This window comes from Mobula birostris, chromosome 8, assembly GCF_030028105.1.
Source record: "Mobula birostris isolate sMobBir1 chromosome 8, sMobBir1.hap1, whole genome shotgun sequence".
Lineage (NCBI taxonomy): Eukaryota > Metazoa > Chordata > Chondrichthyes > Myliobatiformes > Myliobatidae > Mobula > Mobula birostris.
In genome coordinates this window covers 56303644-56326018 of record NC_092377.1, presented here as the reverse complement: position 1 = coordinate 56326018, position 22375 = coordinate 56303644, and the positions used below count along the sequence as shown (strand labels likewise).

General features: G+C 39.5%; 1 protein-coding gene across 2 annotated transcripts in view; it reads left to right on the top strand.

Moving 5' to 3' along the window:
• Positions 1 to 22375, top strand: part of LOC140201320 (proteasome activator complex subunit 4-like) — a 140901-nt gene that overhangs the window by 103975 nt on the left and 14551 nt on the right. For both annotated transcript variants that reach the window (XM_072265203.1, XM_072265204.1), the window contains 6 exons: positions 5787 to 5939; positions 6664 to 6768; positions 8114 to 8205; positions 16236 to 16367; positions 17025 to 17233; positions 22073 to 22158. In XM_072265203.1, coding sequence (XP_072121304.1) covers positions 5787 to 5939; positions 6664 to 6768; positions 8114 to 8205; positions 16236 to 16367; positions 17025 to 17233; positions 22073 to 22158 — 777 coding nt within the window. The remainder of the gene's footprint in view (positions 1 to 5786; positions 5940 to 6663; positions 6769 to 8113; positions 8206 to 16235; positions 16368 to 17024; positions 17234 to 22072; positions 22159 to 22375) is intronic.

Genomic DNA, 22375 nt, shown 5'->3' with positions numbered 1-22375 from the left:
GCTCTTGCCTTAATTTCACTCCATGATTCCTCTCCCTGTTTTGCTGAGAGTGCACCGATAACAGACTGAGCCAAGTCCACAGCGGATGAAAGCTCCAAACTGGGAGATTGTAACTGGTCTGACATGAACTTGGTGACTCGGAATAAATCCTCAAACAGAGTGAAAAGTAAAGCAAACTGCTAGTCAATCAGTCCATTTACAGCTCTGGCCTCCGTTTTCCTCGTGCATTTGGTTGACCGATAATATCCTGTAGTGTAGCTAGAATGGCAGGGAGTGATTTCCTTATAGCCCACAAAGCTGTATACTGCCATGCCCAGCGTGTATCGGACAATTTCTTCAATTCCACGGGCTGTGCAGTTGATTCCAGTTCTCTCTGTTTCTTCATGAAAAGATCGTGGGCAACAGAGTTGGAAGAGAAGCTGTAAAACAGCTGCACAGTTTCAAAAAACTCACCTGCTTGTTTGTACATTGCTCACAACATCCACTAAAACAAGGTTAAGTCTGTGAGCATGGCAGTGTATATATAATACCTGCGGGACCTCTTTCCTGAACCTCTCTTGTACCCCGTTATTGCACCCAGACGTCACTACTGCCCTGTCATAACACTGACCTAGACACGTGTTATTATCAATAACACACTGGGTGAGTGCCTGTTCAATGCTTTTAAGAAATGACTCTGCGAACAAACCTTCTGCTGGAGTGAAGTGCAAGAATTCTTCAAGCGCTGTTTCGTTATTCAAATACCGCACCACCACTGATATTTGCTCCTTTTTACTCAAGTCTTTACTTTCATCCACCATGATGGCAAAATGTCCAGCCTCCTTGGTTTCTGTACTTATTTGACGTCTGATCATATCTGCCATAATCCCCATAATTTCATTTTGGATATCGTGATGGGTGTTTTTTGCATTTCCAGGATTGTCCTCTATTTTTTTTTTTAAAACTACAGTCTTACCAAACTGCCCAATTACACTGAGCAACTCAACAAAGTTTCCCCTGTTGCCAGATCCATCATCCTCCCGGTGTCCTCGCTGGGCAATGCCTTGGCACCCAGTATAGCGTAGAGACTCAACCACTGCTCTCATATACTCACCATTTTCTTGGACAATCTTTGCATGTCCTTTATCAAGTATATTTCCCAATCTTGAACCGTCTTGTTTTCTCAATCTGAATTTGGCCCATGCCTCCATAGCAAACTTAGGAGCTGCACTTACATGGTGGATTTTGGAAGCCAGCCTCCAGGTTCAACATGTTATTCTCCGTAACTTCCGCCACCTCCAACGGGATCCCACCTCTAAGCACATCTTTCCCTCCATCCCCCCCCCCCCCCGGTTTCTGCAGGGATTGCTCCCTATGTGACTCCCTTGTCCATTCGTCCCCCCCATCCCTCCCCACCGATCTCCCTCCTGACACTTATCCTTGTAAGCGGAACAAGTGCTACACATGCCCTTACACTTCCTCCCTCACCACCATTCAGGGCCCCAGACAGTCCTTCCAGGTGAGGCGACACTTCACCTGTGAGTCAGCTGAGGTGATATACTGCGACCAGTGCTCCCGATGTGGCCTTCTATATATTGGCGAGACCCGACGCAGACTGGGAGATCGTTTCACTGAACACCTATGCTCTGTCCACCAGAGAAAGCAGGATCTCCCAGTGGCCACACATTTTAATTCCACATCCCATTCCCATTCTGATATGTCTATCCACGGCCTCCTCTACTGTCAAGATGAAGCCACGCTCAGGTTGGAGGAACAACACCTTATATTCCGTCTGGGTAGCCTCCAACCTGATGGCATGAACATTGACTTCTCAAACTTCTGCTAATGCCCCACCTCCCCCTCGTACTCCATCCGTTATTTATTTATGTACACACGTTCTTTTTTTCTCTCTCTCCTTTTTCTCCCTCTGTCCCTCTCACTACTAGGCCTCCTGTCCCATGATCCTCTCATATCCCCTTTGCCAATCAACTGTCCAGCTCTTGGCTCCGTCCCTCCCCCTCCTGTCTTCTCCTATCATTTTGGATCTCCCCCTCCCCCTCCCACTTTCAAGTCTCTTACTAGCTCTTCTTTCGGTTAGTCCTGACATAGAAATATAGAAAATAGGTGCAGGAGTAGGCCATTGGGCCCTTCGAGCCTGCACAGCCATTCAGTATGATCATGGCTGATCATCCAACTCAGAACCCTGTACCAGCCTTCCCCCCATAGCCCCTGATCCCATTAGCCACAAGGGCCATATCTAACTCCCTCTTAAATATAGCCAATGAACTGGCCTCAACTGTTTCCTGTGGCAGAGCATTCCACAGATTCACCACTCTCTGTGTGAAGAAGTTTTTCCTAATCTCGGTCCTAAAAGGCTTCCCCTTTATCCTCAACCTGTGACCCCTCGTTCTGGACTTCCCCAACATCGGGAACAATCTTCCTGCATCTAGCCTGTCCAATCCCTTTAGGATTTTATATGTTTCAATAAGATCCCCCCTCAATCTTCTAAATTGAGGGGGGATCTCAATAAACGAGTATAAGCCTAGTCGATCCAGTCTTTTATCATATGAAAGTCCTGCCATCCCAGGAATCAATCTGGTGAACCTTCTTTGTACTCCCTCTATGGCAAGGATGTCTTTCCTCAGATTAGGGGACCAAAACTGCTCACAATACTCCAGGTGTGGTCTCACCAAGGCTTTGTACAACTGCAGTAGTACCTCCCTGCTCCTGTACTCGAATCTTCTTGGTATGAATGACGAAGGGTCTCGGCCCGAAACGTCGACTGTACCTCTTCCTAGAGATGTTGCCTAGCCTGCTGCATTCACCAGCAACTTTTATGTGTGTTGTTTGAAAGCTGTTGTAGCTTTCCACCAGTTGTGGTAACAGGTGTCAGTGAAGGTAGACTCAGAATGGAACCCATGTCCTCCACACAGGAAATGCCTGCATGTGAAGCAGAACGTAGTATCTTTCGTGATCGAATATTCCAGCCAGGAGTACAGGTCAAACCAGCCACAAATAAAAATCTTTTGTTGATTGCCAAACTGTTGCAAAGGGTACTTTTTCAACGGGGTCCTTCCTCGGGCTGCTGGCTAACATCGCTAACAGTATTCCCACTAGCACTAAGAGCAGCTCCATCCACGTTCTCTTCTGAATCCCGCTCCATTTCTTGTTCTTCTACTTCGCCCTTACACTCCTTCGATGAACTACTGCCGTCCTCATCCCCATTTCTTTCTGCGTGTCACTTTCAATTAAGACAGGCTTAGGCTGAGACACCACTGATTCCTCTGGATGAGGTCATTTTCTCACTAAAAATTCGATCCATTTTTCATGCTGCCAAAATAATGCACGTGCCAGGCCCACGTTAGCTTGTAAAAGCACAATGTATGTGTGTGGCATCCGTTAGTCTCATGAGACCATGGATCTGTGCCTGGATCCTGTGTGTGTGTGTGTGTGTGTGTATATATATATAAATTATCAATCTCTCGCATGAGTGAGAGTGAGTGACATCACCACCTTAAGTGATCTTAGATCAACTTAACTGATCAATGGCAAGACATTGACAACAAAAGAATAAGCAGAAGTTTAGAGTAGATCTGACCTTAGACCAGCACAGAGTTTATAACTTTATTGCTGCGTGGGTGCTATGGTAATTGGGGGTGCTGTTTCACTAGATCAACTGGAGAAACTATACAGAGAAAGCAGCTGCAATTTGTATGTCAAATTTCAGTTAATTTCTTGGTGATGCTATTGTAATTTCTGCTGGTGCTATAGCACCAGCAAGCATCACCTCAGCGCCGCCACTGTCAGGCAGAATTGTGTTTCTGAGAAATTTCTCCTTTGTTATATTTGCCTAAAATTGTATTTGAAAAATCAATTACTGCAAAAGCTGTACTCGGAATGATATTAGCAAATTTTTGAGTAAATAACTTAAATCAGGGGTTTCTGGGTGATGCAGCTTGAGGGGCCAGAAGGGCCTATTCCATGCTTTATCTCAATAAATAATAATTTCCACAGCCTATGGGTTCACTTTCATGACCCTTTGCAACTCCTGTTCTCAGTATTACTTATTTATTTCTTTGCTTGGTTGCATAGTTTGTCTTTTGTTTCAGTCTTTTTGTGTAGTTTTTCTATTGTGTTTGTCAGTACTGTGAGTCTCCACAAGAAAATGAACCTCAAACTAGTATATGGTGACATATATGTACTTTGAAAATAAATTTACTTCGAATTTTGAAGTTTTCTGTGAACCATTGGAGATAAAGTGAGCAGATCAGAGATGCTAGATCCAAGAGCGTTTTTACCCTAGCATCATTGCCCATGGTTATTAAATTCAGCCACCAATGTTTGATTAAAAATGGGAAGGTTACTGCATATATTGGGTTTACGTATACCATCTGTGTGTGCTTGCCTGGACAGTTAATGCTTCCCATTGTGCAGTGTAAGTGGTTTAATCATTTCCTTTTCTGGCTTGTCACTTATTTCAGTGTAGGTTTTATTCGCACCACCGTGTTCCTTCATGCTCTCTTTACTCACATTCTATTTACTTATCTACAATATGGCTGTTATTGTGTAGTGTTCTGTATATATATATATAATCACGCAAGTTATAGCAGAATATTCTGTATATTAATACTTAAGTGAATAGAGTAGGCATCTTTAAGATAGTTCCACACCACAGTGGCTCCTTTGGTACTGGTCACTTTAACATTTTTGGAAAAGTTTCCATTTCTATGAGTGAATAGATTTGGGTCTGATTCTAACTTTCAGTGAAGACCATGGCTTGCATGTTAAGATTATGAAAATATAGCCAGAGTTCCACAGCCTGGGATCACAACAACTGTGCAGCCTTTCTCCTGAGACCTGTAGAATTGATCTGAAACCATTTCCTGATGTATTTGCCTTTTATAAGGGATGTTTCAGGACTATGATTGAATCCCTGTGTTTTCCATGTTTGACGTCACTGTCAGTGTCCATTGATTCTGAATGTTCAGACTTTGGCCAAAAACGTATTTGTGATGGTGAAGAAATAAAGTACTTTCTTGGTATGCAGAACAATCTATCTGCATGAGGGGATGAATTAACAACTGCTAAATTCCATACATTCTATATGGATTCCACAGATTTTAAAGTAGCAAATAGAACCCAACCACTTAAGAAAATAAGGAGAAAGAAAATGAGGCAACACAGACCAGTTAGTCTAACATAAGCAGCTGGGAAAATAGCATAATATTAAATTATTCTCACAAGGCACATAGAGAAAAAAATATACAAATAACATTCTTTGAATTTTTCAGTAGTATTCAAGGAAGCTCAACCAATAGGCAATAATTATCATTAACTACCTGACCAGTATTTTTCCTACATGAAATTAATATAAGAACATAGCATATTCGTGTTTACTTTCACCATTCCTGTTCCACCAGTCAGAAAGATCTTTGATTTATTGTCTCCATATCATTTTCCTGCATTAACCTATATCATTTAATTCCTGTAACATGTGAATGTGTTAGCCTTGATCAAGTCTCCACAGCTGACTTGAAAGCATTCAAAGAATTCCATCTTCTGATTGAAGAAATCTCTTCTCTGTACTATTCTGATAGTCAATCCCTGGTTCTTGATAACTGAGCCAAGTTTATAACTTGATAAATGGCGGCTTTATTAAAGCCCTTTAGAATTCTGTCCATTTCCTTGAGATAACCTCTCATTTTTTTTTATATACGTTCAAGTGAGATCAAACAAAGAAATTTCAATAGTTCTTTAAGTTGCATTTTGAATGTTATTGATATGTTTTTGTTCATTTTTCATGCTAGGGTTTGTTCAGAAACTTTGACACAGCCTTTTTACCGGTTTTAAAACCACATTTAGAACATCTTGTCTCAGATTCTCATGAAAGTGCTCAACGTTGTGGAGCTGAAATCATTGCAGGATTGATACGGGGTTCCAAACACTGGTATCATGAAAAGGTAATACCATTGGTTTTATACTCTGCACACTAACAACTTAAAATAAGGGAAATATTTGCATGTTGCCACAGAATTAGATCAGCTGTATTTAAAATTCAGAATTGATGGTCAGAGTAGTACATTTTTTATTAAAGCAAATTTTCTGTTCTGGCTTGTATCTAAAATGCAATTTGTCTTCAATCCATTTGTAACGAGAAAAGGATAAGTCTTGAATTGTGTTGCATGTAAGTTTGAAGACAAATTATATAAATCTGGCTGCCATTTGAAATGTTCATATGTTCATACTGGTTCACTGGTTCCAGATGTTTAAAAGAGCAAAACAAGTACGATTACTATTTCTTATGCCAGCTGTTTTCCAGCTAATCAAGCTTGCCTGCCAAATAAATTGATTGACTTGTATTAACTAAGTTGTGTTCATGAGTATTCTCTGGCTTAAAAGTACGATTCCTTTATCCCTTTAAAGTCATCATTTTTCAAAGTAATCTTAAGTACCTTTTAAGCAATGAATTGAAATCTTATTTCCATGAGTGTTTTAACATTTAATAATAGATAGTAGTAATGATGATAATGGATTTGAGTTATTTGCACATTTGAAGCATGGGTAATTTTCATGATAGTTTAGGATGGGAGATTTGAAATTTCATTTTGGGTATTGATGTTAAGATTAAGTCTCTTTTAATGCCAATTTATTGAAATAGAGTTAAATTATTTTCTGATTTTATAGGTAGAGCAACTGTGGGAAACTCTCTCTCCCCTTCTTCGAACTGCTTTGTCCAGCATCACAGTGGAGACTTACAATGACTGGGGAACGTGCATTGCCACAGCTTGTGTAAGAAATAAAGACAAATAATTGAACTGGGCTACACTATAGTTGCATACTTCCAAGTATAACATTTTCATTTGTTTTACTTCTAATTTAAAATCTATATCTTTATCTCATTTATGCGATAAATCACCTGTATAAAAATTCTACTTCGTGCATGTTAAAATGAGCTTGTAACTGTAAAATTAAACAGGTAAAAAATGTAAGAATTGTATTTATGCATACTCTGAAGCATTAATTTTGTAAGTAACCATCCCTATAAATGACCCGACACAGACTGGGAGATCGTTTTGCTGAACACCTACGCTCTGTCCGCCAGAGAAAGCAGGATCTCCCAGTGGCCACACATTTTAATTCCACATCCCATTCCCATTCTGATATGTCTATCCATGGCCTCCTCAACTGTAAAGATGAAGCCACACTCAGGTTGGAGAAACAACACCTTATATTCCGTCTGGGTAGCCTCCAACCTGATGGCATGAACATTGACTTCTCTAACTTCCGCTAATGCCCCACCTCCCTCTCGTACCCCATCTGTTATTTATTTATATACACACATTCTTTCTCTCTCTCTCCTTTTTCTCCCTCTGTCCCTCTGACTATACCCCTTGCCCATCCTGTGGGGTTTTTTTCCCCCCTTCCCCCTTTTCCTTCTCCCTGGGCCTCCTGTCCCATGATCCTCTCATATCCCTTTTGCCAATCTCCTGTCCAGCTCTTGGCTCCATCCCTCCCACTCCTGTCTTCTCCTATCATTTTGGATCTCCCCCTCCCCCTCCCACTTTCAAATCTCTTACTAGCTCTTCCTTTAGTTAGTCCTGACGAAGGGTCTCGGCCCGAAACATCGACTGTACCTCTTCCTAGAGATGCTGCCTGGCCTGCTGCGTTCACCAGCAACTTTGTGTGTTGCTTGAATTTCCAGCATCTGCAGAATTTGTCGTGTTTACGCCTATAAATTATTGACTTTAATTATTAAGTTTACATATCCCTTACAATATTGTACAAATATTTGAAAATGTTTTGTATGAATTTATGAAGTCTCTAACAAAGATCCTGCTTATATGTGGGCTCTTGGTTTTAGTTGGTGATTTAAGAGTATATTAATCTTTATTTTACAAAGAAATTAGTCTGGATTGAATTAGTTTAAAAGGCACTGCATTTATTTACTGTGTTCATATCATCAAAAGCTTACTAAATATTTTAAAAGTAATAAAAGGCAATCAAACAGTCAATACACAGAAAAATATTGGGGTTTTTAGAGATGAATGTTGGTCAGGATACCAGGAGAATACCTTGCTCTTTTCAGAAATAAATGCCATAAGATCTTTTGCAATGATTGAATTTATTTCTTTAGGAGAGCAGGGACCCCCGTAAATTGCATTGGCTTTTTGAATTGCTAATGGATGCCCCATTGAGTGGGGAAGGAGGATCATTTGGAGATGCATGGTAAGTGATTCATCACTTTATAATTAAGTAGTTTTATTCTTCTAAAAACTAAGTTAATGAAGTCATACAACATAAAAATAGGGTGTATGTTAACTATCAAGTACCTATCTCTACTCATTTACCTGCACTTGGTCTGTAGTCTATTATGTTTTGGTGATACAAGTGTTTGTCCAGGTGTCTCTTAAATACTATGGTTCCTGCCTCCTTCACAGGAAGTATGTTTCACATTGTTACCAAGAAAAAAATCTGCCTCAGATCTCCTCTAAACTTCTTGCTCCTCTGGTTTTGGATACCACTGCTTTGGGGAGAAGTTTCTTACTAGCTACCATATCTCTACCTGTCACAAGTTTGTATACCTCTATATCAGTATCCCATTCTGATTTTCTCTTTTGGCAAAAAAAAATGAAACTTGAATAAATGCTGGAAGAAAGAAGATAAAAGTAAAGTGTTGGTAAATAGAAATAGGTGGTAACAAAAAGTTGTAACAAAGTATTTGAGAGGACAAAATAACTTGACAGGGCAAAGGCGAGGAAAATACAGGTCAATATTTGCAATTGTAAGATCATCCTTTTTGGAACCAAAGAAACTGAGAAACTGTAGGGTGGAAAAGAGATTTGATAGTTATCAAAATCATTGGACAAAAAAAAAGGAAAATAGATATTTAAATACAGTATCTTGAAATACTCTTGGGAGGAGTGGCTGTGATTATCCTCCATCTGAAGGTTCATGATGGATACTTAGGATAGCTGTATAAACCTCTGATTGGGTTCAGTGCAGCTTCTCCATAACTACAGTCAAAGAGAAGGAGTGTCATTTTCAACTTAAAATGGAACTCTTTACTTGAAGTGATATCACTGCAAGTAAAGCGTTCCATTGTAATTTGAAAACACTTGTGTTCTTGACTCACAAGTGCATGAGGTTTGTCAGCATCCACAGTGATTTCAAATATCTTCCTCATGCCATTCTCCTGCCTTGCATAATCCTTTCCCCAGTTATCTACGCTGGCAAAAGGTTGCAGAGAAAAAGCCTGTTCAATGCAACATGATTCTTTAAGCATCTTGATGACTTATCCTTCAGTATGCTAGGTTCTGTTCGCTGAAGCTTGGGCATCTCATCTGAGAAGGTAAAGTAATGAGAATGAGATGCAGAAACATGACTAAAAATTGTCTGAGTCTAGGAGGTTGTGGAAAGGAGCTAACTACTTAAACCATAAAAAGCATTCAATAAAATGGGTATATCATCAAATGAACATTATCTTATTGTTAGAACTATCTCAAATGGGAGAAAAATCAGTTTTTCTATAGAGTGCTGCAGAAATTAAGGCCATTCTTTTTCTCTCCTTGCTTCCCCTAGTACCTCTGAACCTTGTAAGGATGAAAAAGGATATTAGAATTTTCAATAATAACATAGATTTGTATCAGATATTGGGCAAAGGTGGGAAAATGTGTTGAGTGTAGAGAAGGCTCACCCTAATGCAAAGGTGGATCAGTCTTAAAGGATTGCTTGACTTTGTGCTTCCAAACAAGGTACTGAATTTCAAACACATTTGTTGAGGCACTGATCCTCCCTCTTGCTTCACCCCCATTTAGCCCCAACCTGAATCAGAAATTTTGTGATATTGCCATACAATTCAAAAAGTGGAATTGCGATGTCATTGATTCATACATCTTAATGTGTAGGTGTTTTGTGTGTTAACTAAAAAATTGAAATTCCACTTCTGTCGAAAAACTTCTGGGATGCCAGAACATTTCAGCCTTGCCAGTTGCTATTGTGTATATTCAAAGCTATAACTTAACATACTAGTCTGTGAATACATTTCATAAATCTGAAATGCTTCTGATAATAAGACAAAACATCAGAGACTAGTTCAAATCTTCATTAAAGTTTGTGTTTAACAATGTTGCTTTGGTGGTGTAAAATGTTAGCGTACAGATTGGATGTGCTATTTGATTGTGTAATGCAACTTCCACCTGCAGATTACCATCTGAACAGACGATATTGTCATAAAGTATTTATTGACAATGAGGGAATTACAAGCTATTTGGAGAGCACAGCACAGAATAGAAAGATATGCTTTTAGAACAGAGATGAGGAAGAATTTCTTTAGTTCATTACCACGGACAGCTATGGAGGTCAAGTCATTGGGTATATTTAATGCCAGAGGTTGATAGGTTCTTGATTAGTAAGGGTGACAGATGTCATGGGAGAAGGCAAGAGAATGGAGTTCAGAGGGAAAATTAATCAGCCATGTTTGAATGCAGAGCAAACATAATGAGCAAAATTGCCTCATTCTGCTTATGTGTCTTACGGTCTTTTCTGGTCACTTGTAACTTTGCAGTGCACACAGCAGTAGGTCACCTACTCTATTCCTGGTAATAGGGCTTTGTTATACTTAAATATGATAGGGTAGGGAACAAAGAAGGATTATGTGGCAGAGAGTATTTCCTGTAGGATTCAATGCTTGTAATATTGGAAAGGTAATTTTAGGTACTAATCACTTCAAACAAAGCATGTACTGATAGGAAATGTTTGCCTTTGAGTTTTGATGAAAGGGAAGATTTTCTCCAAACCCCTTTTTATAAAGTGGTAAGAGGGTGAATGGTGATGGTCTCCAATGTCTTGGAACCCAGTACAGGTCAGCATGGCTGTTGGTAAGAAAGTGGTTAATGTTATGTTTACGATATAGCCAATAAGAATTTTGTACAACCATACTGATAAGAAATTTAAGCTACTTTCACCTTCGGCAGGGAAAAATGATCTGATCACCTACTAGCTTGCTCCAAATGTGAATTTGATATATAAACAAAGCTGCCTACTTTGTCATTCAGAAATCTGTGCAATGAGTACATGTGGGTACCTGTTTATTGGTCAGTATTTGAAATATAATCACAGAATATGCGAAAGAGGGTAGCAAAGTAGACTGTTATCTATGTCTAACCTCTGCTGAAATGATCCAAAACTCATTCCACTGCCTTACTCCATTCTTCGCAGATATGTACTCCTCTACTTTAAATACTTATTGTTTCATGATCTTGATCTGTTTTGGTTTCGTGGAAGGGTCTTAAGAACGATTGCGTTTGAATTTGTGCTATTTTTCTTTACTGTTGTTTCAAGGAAACTGCATGTGTTATCTGTGTGTTTCTCTCTGCTAACCCATCTTAGTCGTACAGACGGCTTTTGCCTCATTTCTTTGGTATCCTGTATTTGCCAACAAAAATAACAAAATTGATCACTCCCTGATGTTTTGGGCTACTATTCTAAAAGTGCTCCAACCTCTTCGGATCAAGTAGAACAACACTACTGGAATTGAAGATTAAAAGTAATAAAAGCATAATTCATAAAACTAATTTTATTAATATTTGATCTACTACAAAAAGTTTTTGTGGATTCAACAGCAATATAATCCATTGAAGTGCTGTTTGTGCGAGTCCAAATTTCTTGCAAAGCCTTTGAAGGGTAAAATAACTAAGTAACTTAAACTCAGTGTCCCTTTGCATGCCTCGTAAGCTGAATCACTGAAGGTCACTTAATCATTTGCCGGATTCCCCCATCATTGTTGTGTTATCATTAGTTATCCTTATCTGAAAATTGTGCTCCCAGTATTCCGACAATCTGTAATGAGGCGAATAAAAATAAATCTTGCTTCTGAATTTGAACAAGGCAACATTCTCTGCTTTTGTAACCAGATATGGATCCCCATGTCTGCAGGAGGTGTACACATTTGCAAAAGTAATGGCAAAGGCACTGGAAGAAGTACTAGCAACGTAAATACTTCCATACCAGGTGGGCTTTGTTCAAACAAATTTTCTGAACTGCTCTCTCCATCCTTATCTGAGGCATTCCATGCATCCAGATTGAAGACTCTGCTTAGGAATCTTAATATGGAGTGCTGTGTGTATCATAAAGATGTGCTTGTCAGCACGATTGAGTGACTTTAAAAATTTTTGATTATACTGTGAAAAATTACTTGAAGGCTCTCTTGAAGGATTATTTAAACCAATTGTATCCAAATTGCAACTTGTTTGATAAAACACTGAAAAGCACAAAAGCCTGCAGAAAACTTCAATGCCTGGGGGATGTAAGAATAGAAATAATGATAAGTGACTTGGAAAAACATTTTGAGTTAAAAGGTGGGTTACAGTTACAGGGTTCAGATAATCCAAATTAGGATGTTCAGCCAATCTGGCGTAATTTAATTATGAATCTATAAAATGTAAATATCCTACTCTATTTAGTTCAGGAGTATAATATTGATTCTGTATTGTTTCTATTAATAATATGGTGTGAAGTGATGCAGTTCATTTCATAGTATGAAACTGTATATTTGTAATCTACAGGTCACAGTCCTTTTCAAATATTTTTTGAGAAACGCAACAGCAGCTGAATGTACTGTGAAAAACAGTTAAGGTTCTAAATAATTATGGAATGAATATGTTAATGGTAAGAAATTGTGAAAGTACTGCTTTCACAATTTCTCATCTAAAAAGGGACTCTGGAGGAAATATAGAATGAGCTACACACATAAAAGTTGCTGGTGAACGCAGCAGGCCAGGCAGCATCTCTAGGAAGAGATACAGTTGACGTTTCAGGCTGAGACCCTTTGTCAGGACTAACTGAAAGAAGAGCTAGTAAGAGATTTGAAAGTGGGAGGGGGAGATCTGAAATGATAGGAGAAGACAGGAGGGGGAGGGATGGAGCCAAGAGCTGGACAGTTGATTGGCAAAAGGGATATGAGAGGATCATGGGACAGGTCGTCTAGGGAGAAAGAAAAGGGGGAGGGGGGGAGAAGCCCAGAGGATGGGCAAGTGGTATAGTGAGAGGGACAGAGGGAGAAAAACTGTTTGCAGTTGCAAGCAAATTACTGATTTACTGTGAACTGTAAACTGGATTTTAGACTATTATTGTGACAGTCCACTATGTGCACAATGTAGTGCATCTATTTCTCTTCACAGATTTTTAATAATGATTGAAATTATCTCTTGTATAAAAGCTGGATAATTTTGAAGACTTAAGTTTGAAAATACTATGGTTTCTTATCTTAATTTGTAAGTTGAATAATAAAAGTGGAAAGAAATAAGAGTATGTTTTAAATTGATTGATAGTTTGCTATTTGTTATCAACCTCCAGTACACTTTCATATGCAAAAGAAATGTAGTTGTCATGTGGTTTGTTTGAGATTTTTATGTAATTTTTGCAATATCTTTTGTTTGGCTTATCTTCATGGATTTCTTATGTGCTGTTTTTTTATATTCAGGTAGTTAGAGAAATTGTTGCAAACATATAGAAAGCAAGCTTCACTTAGCTTCTTTCCATATAATTATGTTTAATTTGAGATGTGGATATAACAGACACAAGTTAAAGCCCGTGGCTAAAGTTGTATTCAGGATGTCGCTTATCTTTGAATTATGAACTTAAAATCTGGATGCTATTAGATGCATCTTCCTTTGTGATTCTAGTTATTTGAAAACAATTTAATTTGCGCAAGCCTCTGCCTTTTAGTTCTGCATCCTTGGTGTAATAGAGAATTAGGAGTGGAGAGGTCAATGATCAAATCACTGCAGCTGTTTTGTTTAATTGTCCTTTCTATATCTTGAAGATGTTGAGCAGAGTTGGATGAATAAGATATCTGCCAAACCATATAAAGACAAGAAGGAGCTATTCAATCTGTTGGGTTCGAACCCTTTCCCAGCAGACCAATCTTATCAGTCTCAAACCTTCAATCTCATTTTCCTATATCCCTACAACTCTCATACATATCCACCAACTCCCCTTTGGTTCTTTTTACCATTGGCATACACTTCGGGCAATTTACAGTAGTTAATTATCTTCGGAGTATGTCATTAAATAATGGACGAAACTGGGCATTAATCAGGCATTGGAGGTATTGAGTGCTGCCCTGAGCAAGCAAGAAACAGCATGCCCCAATTGCCTTTCAGGTCATAGCTGGAGACTTCTATCAGGCTTATTTGAAGAATTATCTGTCCGGTTATCGTCAACGTATAACCTGCAGCATCAGGAATCCCAACACACTCGAACACTGCTATACTATGATTAGGAATGACTACTGTTCTATGCCTAGATCACTTTTCAGGAAATCTGATTACTTGGCTGTCCTCCTGTTACCTGTATACAGGCAGAGGCTAAAGTGTCAGGCTTCAGAGATGAGGACAACAGAGATGTTCAAAGACTCATCAGAGAATCTGGATGAATACACCATGGTTGTCATAGACTTTATAAAAGCAGTCGTGGATGAGTGTGTCCTCCCAAAATCATTCAGTGTCTTCACCAACCAAAAACTCTGGATGAGCCATGGCATCAGGGATCTGTTGAGGGCAAGATCAATGACATTCAGGTCTGGTGACCTTGTAAGATACAAGAGGTCAGGTTTGATCTTGGGAAAGCCATCTAGCAATGCAAATTGGCAATACTGGACCAAACTTGAATCACGAAGTTGACAGCTGTGACAGGGCTTGAATGCCATTACTACTTACAAAGTGAAACCAAGCGACATAGGTGACAGCATGGCTTCACTCCCAGATGAGCTCAATGCCTTCTATGCTTGTTTTGACTATCAATACATGGAGGAACCTTCCAGTAGCACTTACATCCACTGTGATAAAGTGCTTTGAAAGGTTACTGATGAAACATATTAATTGCTCCCTGAGAAGCAACTTGGATCCATTCTAATTTGCCTACTGTCACAACAGGTCTGCAGCAGATACCATTTCATTGGCTCTTCACTCAACCCTGGAACATCCAGACAGGGAAGATGCATACATCAGGATGCTCTTCATTGACTACAGCTTGGCATCCAAATCTATCACCCCCTCAAAACTAATCAATAAGCTTCAAGACCTAGACTTCAATACCTCCTTGTGCAATTGGATACTCAGTTTCCTCACTTGAAATCGTCAGTCAGCTTGGATTGGCAAAAACATCTCCTCCACAAGCATCATCAGCACAGGTGCACCATAGACTGTGTGCTTAGCCACTGCACTGAGGCTAAGCACAGCTCCAGTGGCATATTTAAGTTTGCTGACGACACCACTGTCAGGCTAAATCAATAGTGGTGACGAATCAGCATATGGGGGGAGGAAACCAGAAGTCTTATGAGCCAGTCCTCATCGGGAGAATCAGAGGTGGAGAGGGTCAGCAGCTTTAAATCCTCAGTGTTATCATTGGACTCTTCATCTCTTATTCTCTATTTATTTATTATTGATTTATTATTTTCTTTTTTTTCTTTTTTCCTTATATTTTCAGTTTGTTGTCTTTTGCATATTTGTTGTGTGTCCATCCTGTTAGGTGCAGTCTTCCATTGATTCTTTTGTTTTTCTTGCATTTACTGTGTATGCCTGCCAGAAAATGAATCCCAGGGTTGTATATGATGACATATATGTACTTTGATAAATTTGCTTTGAACTTTGAACCTGGAGAAAACCAACACTGTCACAGATTCTACTTAAGGTCAGGATCAATTCCTTGGAGCTGCAATTGCCCCACTGATCCTATGCTGGGTGTTCTCTTGTAACTTTCCCAATTGACATCTCCTGCATGAAACCAGAATGGAGTCAGGCACATAAATAGCAACGTGACCTTGATTTTAATTTTGGTAAACATGCTTAGAGTCTACAGACACATGCAGACTCCAGTTGAAGATGAACACAAAGTTCAGGGAATTTCATTAGGTTGTCAAATACAAGGGGATTCAACCCTTGAGCCTTTATAATTTATGCAATCAAATCTGAACAGTACAGGTATTGTTCTAATGGTAAACCTTGATGACCAGCACTTTTAGGCACAGAGTCCCAGTGTTTCCCTTCCCTCCTCATTTCACTGTCACCAGAGATTTGCATCCACTGCCTTTATTAAAGACTCCAGATAAACAGTATTTATTCATGAAAAGCAGTCATAAGTATGTGAGGGAGAATATGCCTGTTAAAGGTAATCAAAATTAAAATAAATGTTCTTTTGTCTTGATATACAAAGAAATGAAAGTTTATCAGCTTACACTCTTTGTCTTCTATTGCTAGCCGACTATACGTTTTGCAGGGTGGTTTGGCTCAACAAGAGTGGAGAGTACCTGAATTGATGCATAGACTCCTTGAATACCTTGAGCCTAAACTCACACAGGTCTATAAAAATGTGCGAGAAAGGATAGGAAGGTGAGTGCTTTTAAATAGGAGTTTTAAAAATGTTACAGTATCCTATTATACAAAGTTGTGACTTTGAATTAAATTATTTTAGATCTATATTGGAATATTATACAAGTTTGAAAAATACCTCCTTATTCAGCTGTATCTTTCTCTTTTTGTTTTTAAAACTCCCTCCTTTTGTCTCTATCTCCTATTATATTTTTTTTCCTTTTCTCGTGCCTTCTTGAGTATTTTTGGCCTGTTTTTGCCTGTTTATGTGAGAGGAACATCCTAAATTGAATGTGATCCTGTGCTCATCCTAATCCACTGATTTCAGACTTTATCGAACCCATTAAATAGTTGTAACTACCGGGACCACTGATTAATTTGTTCACCGCTGTACATCTTTTGTAAAACAAATCCAATGGCAGTAACACACTCCAAAACAAACGTTTAATGTCAAGCCATTTAACTTAATTAAACTAGTTACATGCATGATTGTATTTTTTAACCATTCACAAAGATAAACACAGATTTTAAAAGTGGAATGATGAATCCAGTATATGTGTTCCTAGAAGGCATTCTAAAATTCTTTAATTAAATCTCAATAAAATGTGTAATAATAGATAAACTAATAATAGACTACTTCATCATTAATTTTACTTTTCAAATACTTTCTTTCTGCAGCGTTCTGACATATTTATTCATGATAGACGTCACTCTACCTAATTCAAATCCAACATTGTCACCACGTGTCTCTGAATTTACCAGCTATATCATGGGCAAACTTAAACCTCTTATGGAAATTGACGAAGAGATACAAAATCATGTTGTTGAGGACAATGGTATTGGGGAACAAGATGAAAGAACCCAAGCTATTAAGCTTCTGAAAACAGGTGAACATTCAATATCTTGTGCTGGTAATATTAATTTTTTCATGAATGGTATGCACTATGAAATAAAGCTGTAATCCTTAACTACTGAGATGGAGAGTGATAAGCCTGGCCTGTCCTTTCTCAAGTCATGGTAAATAGGCAATTGAGTTGGTAATAGGGACTGCATCTCCATTCACTTAGAGACCACTTTATTAGGTATAGTAGTGTACCTAATAAAAGTTTGACCTTTTGTGCGTTCAAAGATGCCCTTCTGCATGCCACTGTTATTTGACCATGTCTGGATGCATTTATGCATTGACTTGCTGCCATGTAATTGGCTGATTAGATAATAGCATGAGTGAGCAGGTGTACAGGTGTACCTAATAAAGTGGCTGCTAGTTTAGGCAAAGATACATTTGTTAAGGTGAAGCTTGCATCCATTGAAATTAACCTGGAAGATAATTGAGTAAATTCATTCAAAGTTCAACAGGCTGATTCTAGAATCTAGGGGATGAGACTTGGATATTTGCCTTTGCTGAAGAGTTTTCCTCATCTGAGGCAATCAAGAAGTTGTTTATTAGTTCCTTTTTTAATTGTCTCAGTAGTTTTACACTAAACGATGTTTGATGTTGATGGTCGGAAAATGAACTTGGCATTACAGGACATGAATTCAACAATCCTACATGTAATTTATAGCTGAATCTATTAGGGTGACAGCCAATCCCAAATTATGTGCACATTAGGGCCTCTGCTAAATTCTTCTAGTTTTTTTAGGTGATTCCTGGAGCAGCTAGCATAATGTGGTGACTGAATTAAATTATAAGGATGCAATAACTGGTTCACCATCCAGTCAAGATTTGTCTGGTTCTCAAGCAGAGGTTCCCAACCTTTTTATATGCCATGGACCCCTACCATTAACTGAGAGGTAGTGAACCCTAAGTTGGGAACCCCTATGCAGAGTTTGATGGCCCTGGGTCTGTACTTGCTGGAGCTTAGAAGAATGGGGGAGGGGATTTTATTGAAACCTATTGAATTTTGAAAGGTCTAGATAGAAAGGAAGTGGAGAGGTTGTTTCCAGTAGTGGTTGAGTCTAGGACCAGAGGGCACAACCACAGAATACAAGAACAGAGATGAGGAAGAATTTCTTTAGTCAGAGTGTGGTGAATCTGAAATTCTATGCCACAGATGCCTGTGGAGACCAGGTCATTGGATCTATTTAAACTGGAGGTTGATAGGTTCTTGATTAGTAAGGATGTCAAAATTTATGGGGAGAAGGCAGGACAATAGGGTTGAAAGGGATAATAAATCAGCTATGATGGAATGGTGGAGCAGACTGGGCTGAATGGCTTAATTCTGCTCCTATGTCTTACAGTGTGAATAGTTGTGTTGCTGACTATAGAACCACCAGTATCAGTTCATATTTCTTTAATTCCTTCCCTGCTAAAAGTACGTCTCTTTCATTGGCCCATGTAACTTCTCTGTAATGGATAGTCAAACCTGCCTAACCCATCACTGGCACCAGCCTGCCTGCCAAGATGGACCTATATACAGAAAGATACTGGTAAAGGGCCAGTAAGATCATGAATGATCTTGCCCAGCCTGTTCCCACTTCCATAGTATCCATGCCAGGACTACCAGACTCAAGAACAGTTACTTTCCTCGAGCAGTAAGGCTGATCAATACTCTACCCACTAATTCCACCACTACTTTTATTATTTTCAGTCTGTCACCTTATATAGAGCAGGCACACATATATATAGCTAAGGTACCTGAGACTTTTGCATAGTCCTGTACAGTGACATCACAAAAACAAATAAAACTTTTCCCCAGTCAGAAACCTTGGATGAACAGAGAAGTTCACTTCCAGCTCAAAGCCAGAGATTCATCCTTCAGGTCTGGAGACCGGGAGGCTTACAGCTCAGCCAGGGCCAACCTGAGGAGGGGAATCTCTCAGGCTAAACACATATACAAACAGAGAATCGAGGAGCATTTCAACTCCTCGGACCCCCAGCGCATGTGGCATGGCATACAGGTCTTTACAGACTTCAAACCACCTGGTACTGTGCCCCCTTCCAGCTCTGCTTCCCTCCCTGATGAGCTCAATTATTTCTACGCTCGTTTTGACCGAGAGAACAAGGAGGTCACCCTCAAAGTGGATCTCCCACCTGGTGAACTACCTCGCTCACTTTCCACCTCTGATGTTTGCGCCACCCTGAGCAGGGTGAATGTACAGAAGGCAGCTGGTTCAGATGGAGTACCTGGCTGTGTGCTCAGAGTCTGTGCAGGGCAGTTGGCCGGGGTCTTCACAGACATCTTTAATCTGTCCCTGGCCCCGGCAGTTGTCCCCACAAGCTTCAAGATCGCCACCATCATGCCAGTGCCGAAGCATTCCACTGCCATGGGCCTGAATGACTTCTGTCCAGTTGCACTCACCCCCATCATTGCAAAGTTCTTTGAGAGACTAGTTCTATCACATCTGAAATCCTGTCTGCCCACTACCCTGGATCCCCATCAATTTGCCTGTCGCACCAACAGGTAAACAAAGGACGACATCTCCACGGCACTTCACTCTGCCCTGGCCCACCTGGACAGCACCAACTCTTACGTCAGAATGCTTTCATTGAATTTAATTTGGCATTCAATACTGTGATCCCCTCCAAACTGATTGCCAAACTTCGCCAGCTTGGTATCAGCTCATCCCTCCGCAACTGGACCTCGGACTTTCTGACTAACAGACCCCAATCAGTTAAGTTAGACAACCCCTCCTCCTCCACTCTCACCCTGAACACTAGCATGCCTCAAAGCTGTGTGCTGAGCCCTCTTCTGTACTCCCTTTTCACCTATGACTGCATTCCTGTACATGTTTCTAACTCCATAATCAAGTTTGCAGACGACACCACGGTGCTTGGCCTGATCAGGGGATGGCGAGACGGCCTACAGGGACGTCTTGGTGTGCCGACAATAACCTGGCCCTTAGCACCCAGAAGACCAAGGAGATCATTGTGGACTTCAGGCATGCTAGGACCCACACTCGTGTCCCCATCTACATCAATGGAGCTGTAGTGGAGCATGTATCAAGCTTCAAATTCCTTGGTGTCCACATTTCCGAGGATCTCACCTGGTCCCTGAACTCCTCCATCCTGATCAAAAAGGTGCAACAGCATCTTTATTTCCTGCAGAGCATCAAGAAAGCTCACCTCTGTCCCAGGATACTGACGAACTTTTACTGCTGTACCATTGAGAGCATACTCACCAACTGCATCTCAGTGTGATATGGCAGTTGTCCCGTATCGGACCGCAAAGCACTCCAGCGTATGGTGAAAACTGCCCAGCAGGTTATCAGCACCCAGTTACCTACCATTGAGAACATCTACCATAAACGCTGCCTGGGCAGGGTGAAAAACATAATTAAGGATGCATCTCACCCTAACCATGGACTTTTTACTCTCCTCCCATCCGGTAGGCGCTACAGGAGCCTCTGCTCCCGCACCAGCAGGCACAGTAAGAGCTTCTTCCCTGAGACTGTGACCCTGCTGAACCTCACATCACAGCACTAAGCAGTATTGCACCCATATTGTACTGTCTCAGTACTTTAATATTTGTGTGCAGTAGCACTTTTTATTCACAGTTATTTTGTAAATAACACTATTCTTTGCATTTCTGGTCAGATGCTAACTGCATTTCATTGGCTTTGTATCTACTCAGCACAATGACAATAAAGTTGAATCTAATCTAATATTTATTATTGTGTTCATTATATTTTGTATCTGTTTTTGTGCTGCATTGCATCTGGAGTAACAATTATTTTCTTCTTTACACTGGTTTACAGAAATACCATTAAGCAATCTCGAACTTAATATCTTCCCTTTGGATTTATTTGCACGTATATTTTTGTTGCTTTTCCATATCCCAAGGCCCTGCTTTCAGTTTAAAAAAATTGTTGTCTTCCCCCATCATCTTTACAATATACCATGTCCTTTTTAATCCTTACTGTTTCCTCACTGTAGTTTAACTGTTTCTCAGCTTGTTTTGTTTTTGGCTCAACACCCTCCTCTAACTAAAATTGCAAGATATGAATTTAAAATACTTGAATTTTTTTACAAAACTTTAAAGCTATTTTTCTACATCCCTAGCAAAAACTCTGCTAGAGTAGCACTGACTCTATCCCTTCACATGCCTATTTGTTTAAGAGGAAGCTGGCTTTGTAATACTATGCATTCTTTGAAACTGCTTCCTGTCAACGAACTATGATGCTTGGCCATTTCCACAGCATTATAACCTCTGCCTTGCCTCAGCTCATCCACCCACTGTTGAAATTGTTGTGCAAAGCTTTTTCATGTTTTATGCTTGATTTCTCTGATATAATTTTTGTGTTCTCATAACTTCTATGTAAATTTCAAGTTGTTCAAAATCAAGATGCCTTTTGTTTTGTCAGACATTTGCAGTTTCAGTAAAAAGTATAGAACTTTTACTTGGATTTATCATTGGATGTTTTGTTTCAATACATTTACTTTGTTATAATAAATTGACACATTAAAGCCTAGCAAGTGGTTTTAAAAAAACATCGCAACTCATTGGCACAATAGTTTACATGGGATATCTGATATTTTTCTTTGACCTTTGAAAGCTTTACAATACTTCTTACATATCTACCTTCATAGTTATACCAGTAGTTATTTGTTGTTTGTCTCATTCTGTTTCTAATGCAGTACCACAGAGCAGGACAACTTGTGTTTAACCTTAATGGCTGCACATTGAAATGGAATGTTGGGGCTTTCATCTTCTATTATGGAAAGAACTAAACTTATCATTAAAAGTATTGGCATCTTAACTTGTGGCATGTTTTGTTTTGCTGTGCAGTTTTGAAATGGTTAATGGCAAGTGCAGGAAGGTCATTTTCTACAGCAATTGCAGAACAGCTCCATCTTATGCCGCTGTTGTTCAAGGTAGGTTGTAATATTTAAATTACTTCCTAGATGTTGTTAGAAAACACATGTATTTGCTGTTTCTTAAATATGATTTGTCCTCTTTTGAAATATAATTTGTTTTGTGTGTCTGCTATTGAAAAGTAGTTTACTTGCCTTCGTCATTGTCTTAGCTTCCCATATGCAGCCTAGAGGAGGTGTTTCAACAATTTATTGATCTGTAATGACTCTTCTCATT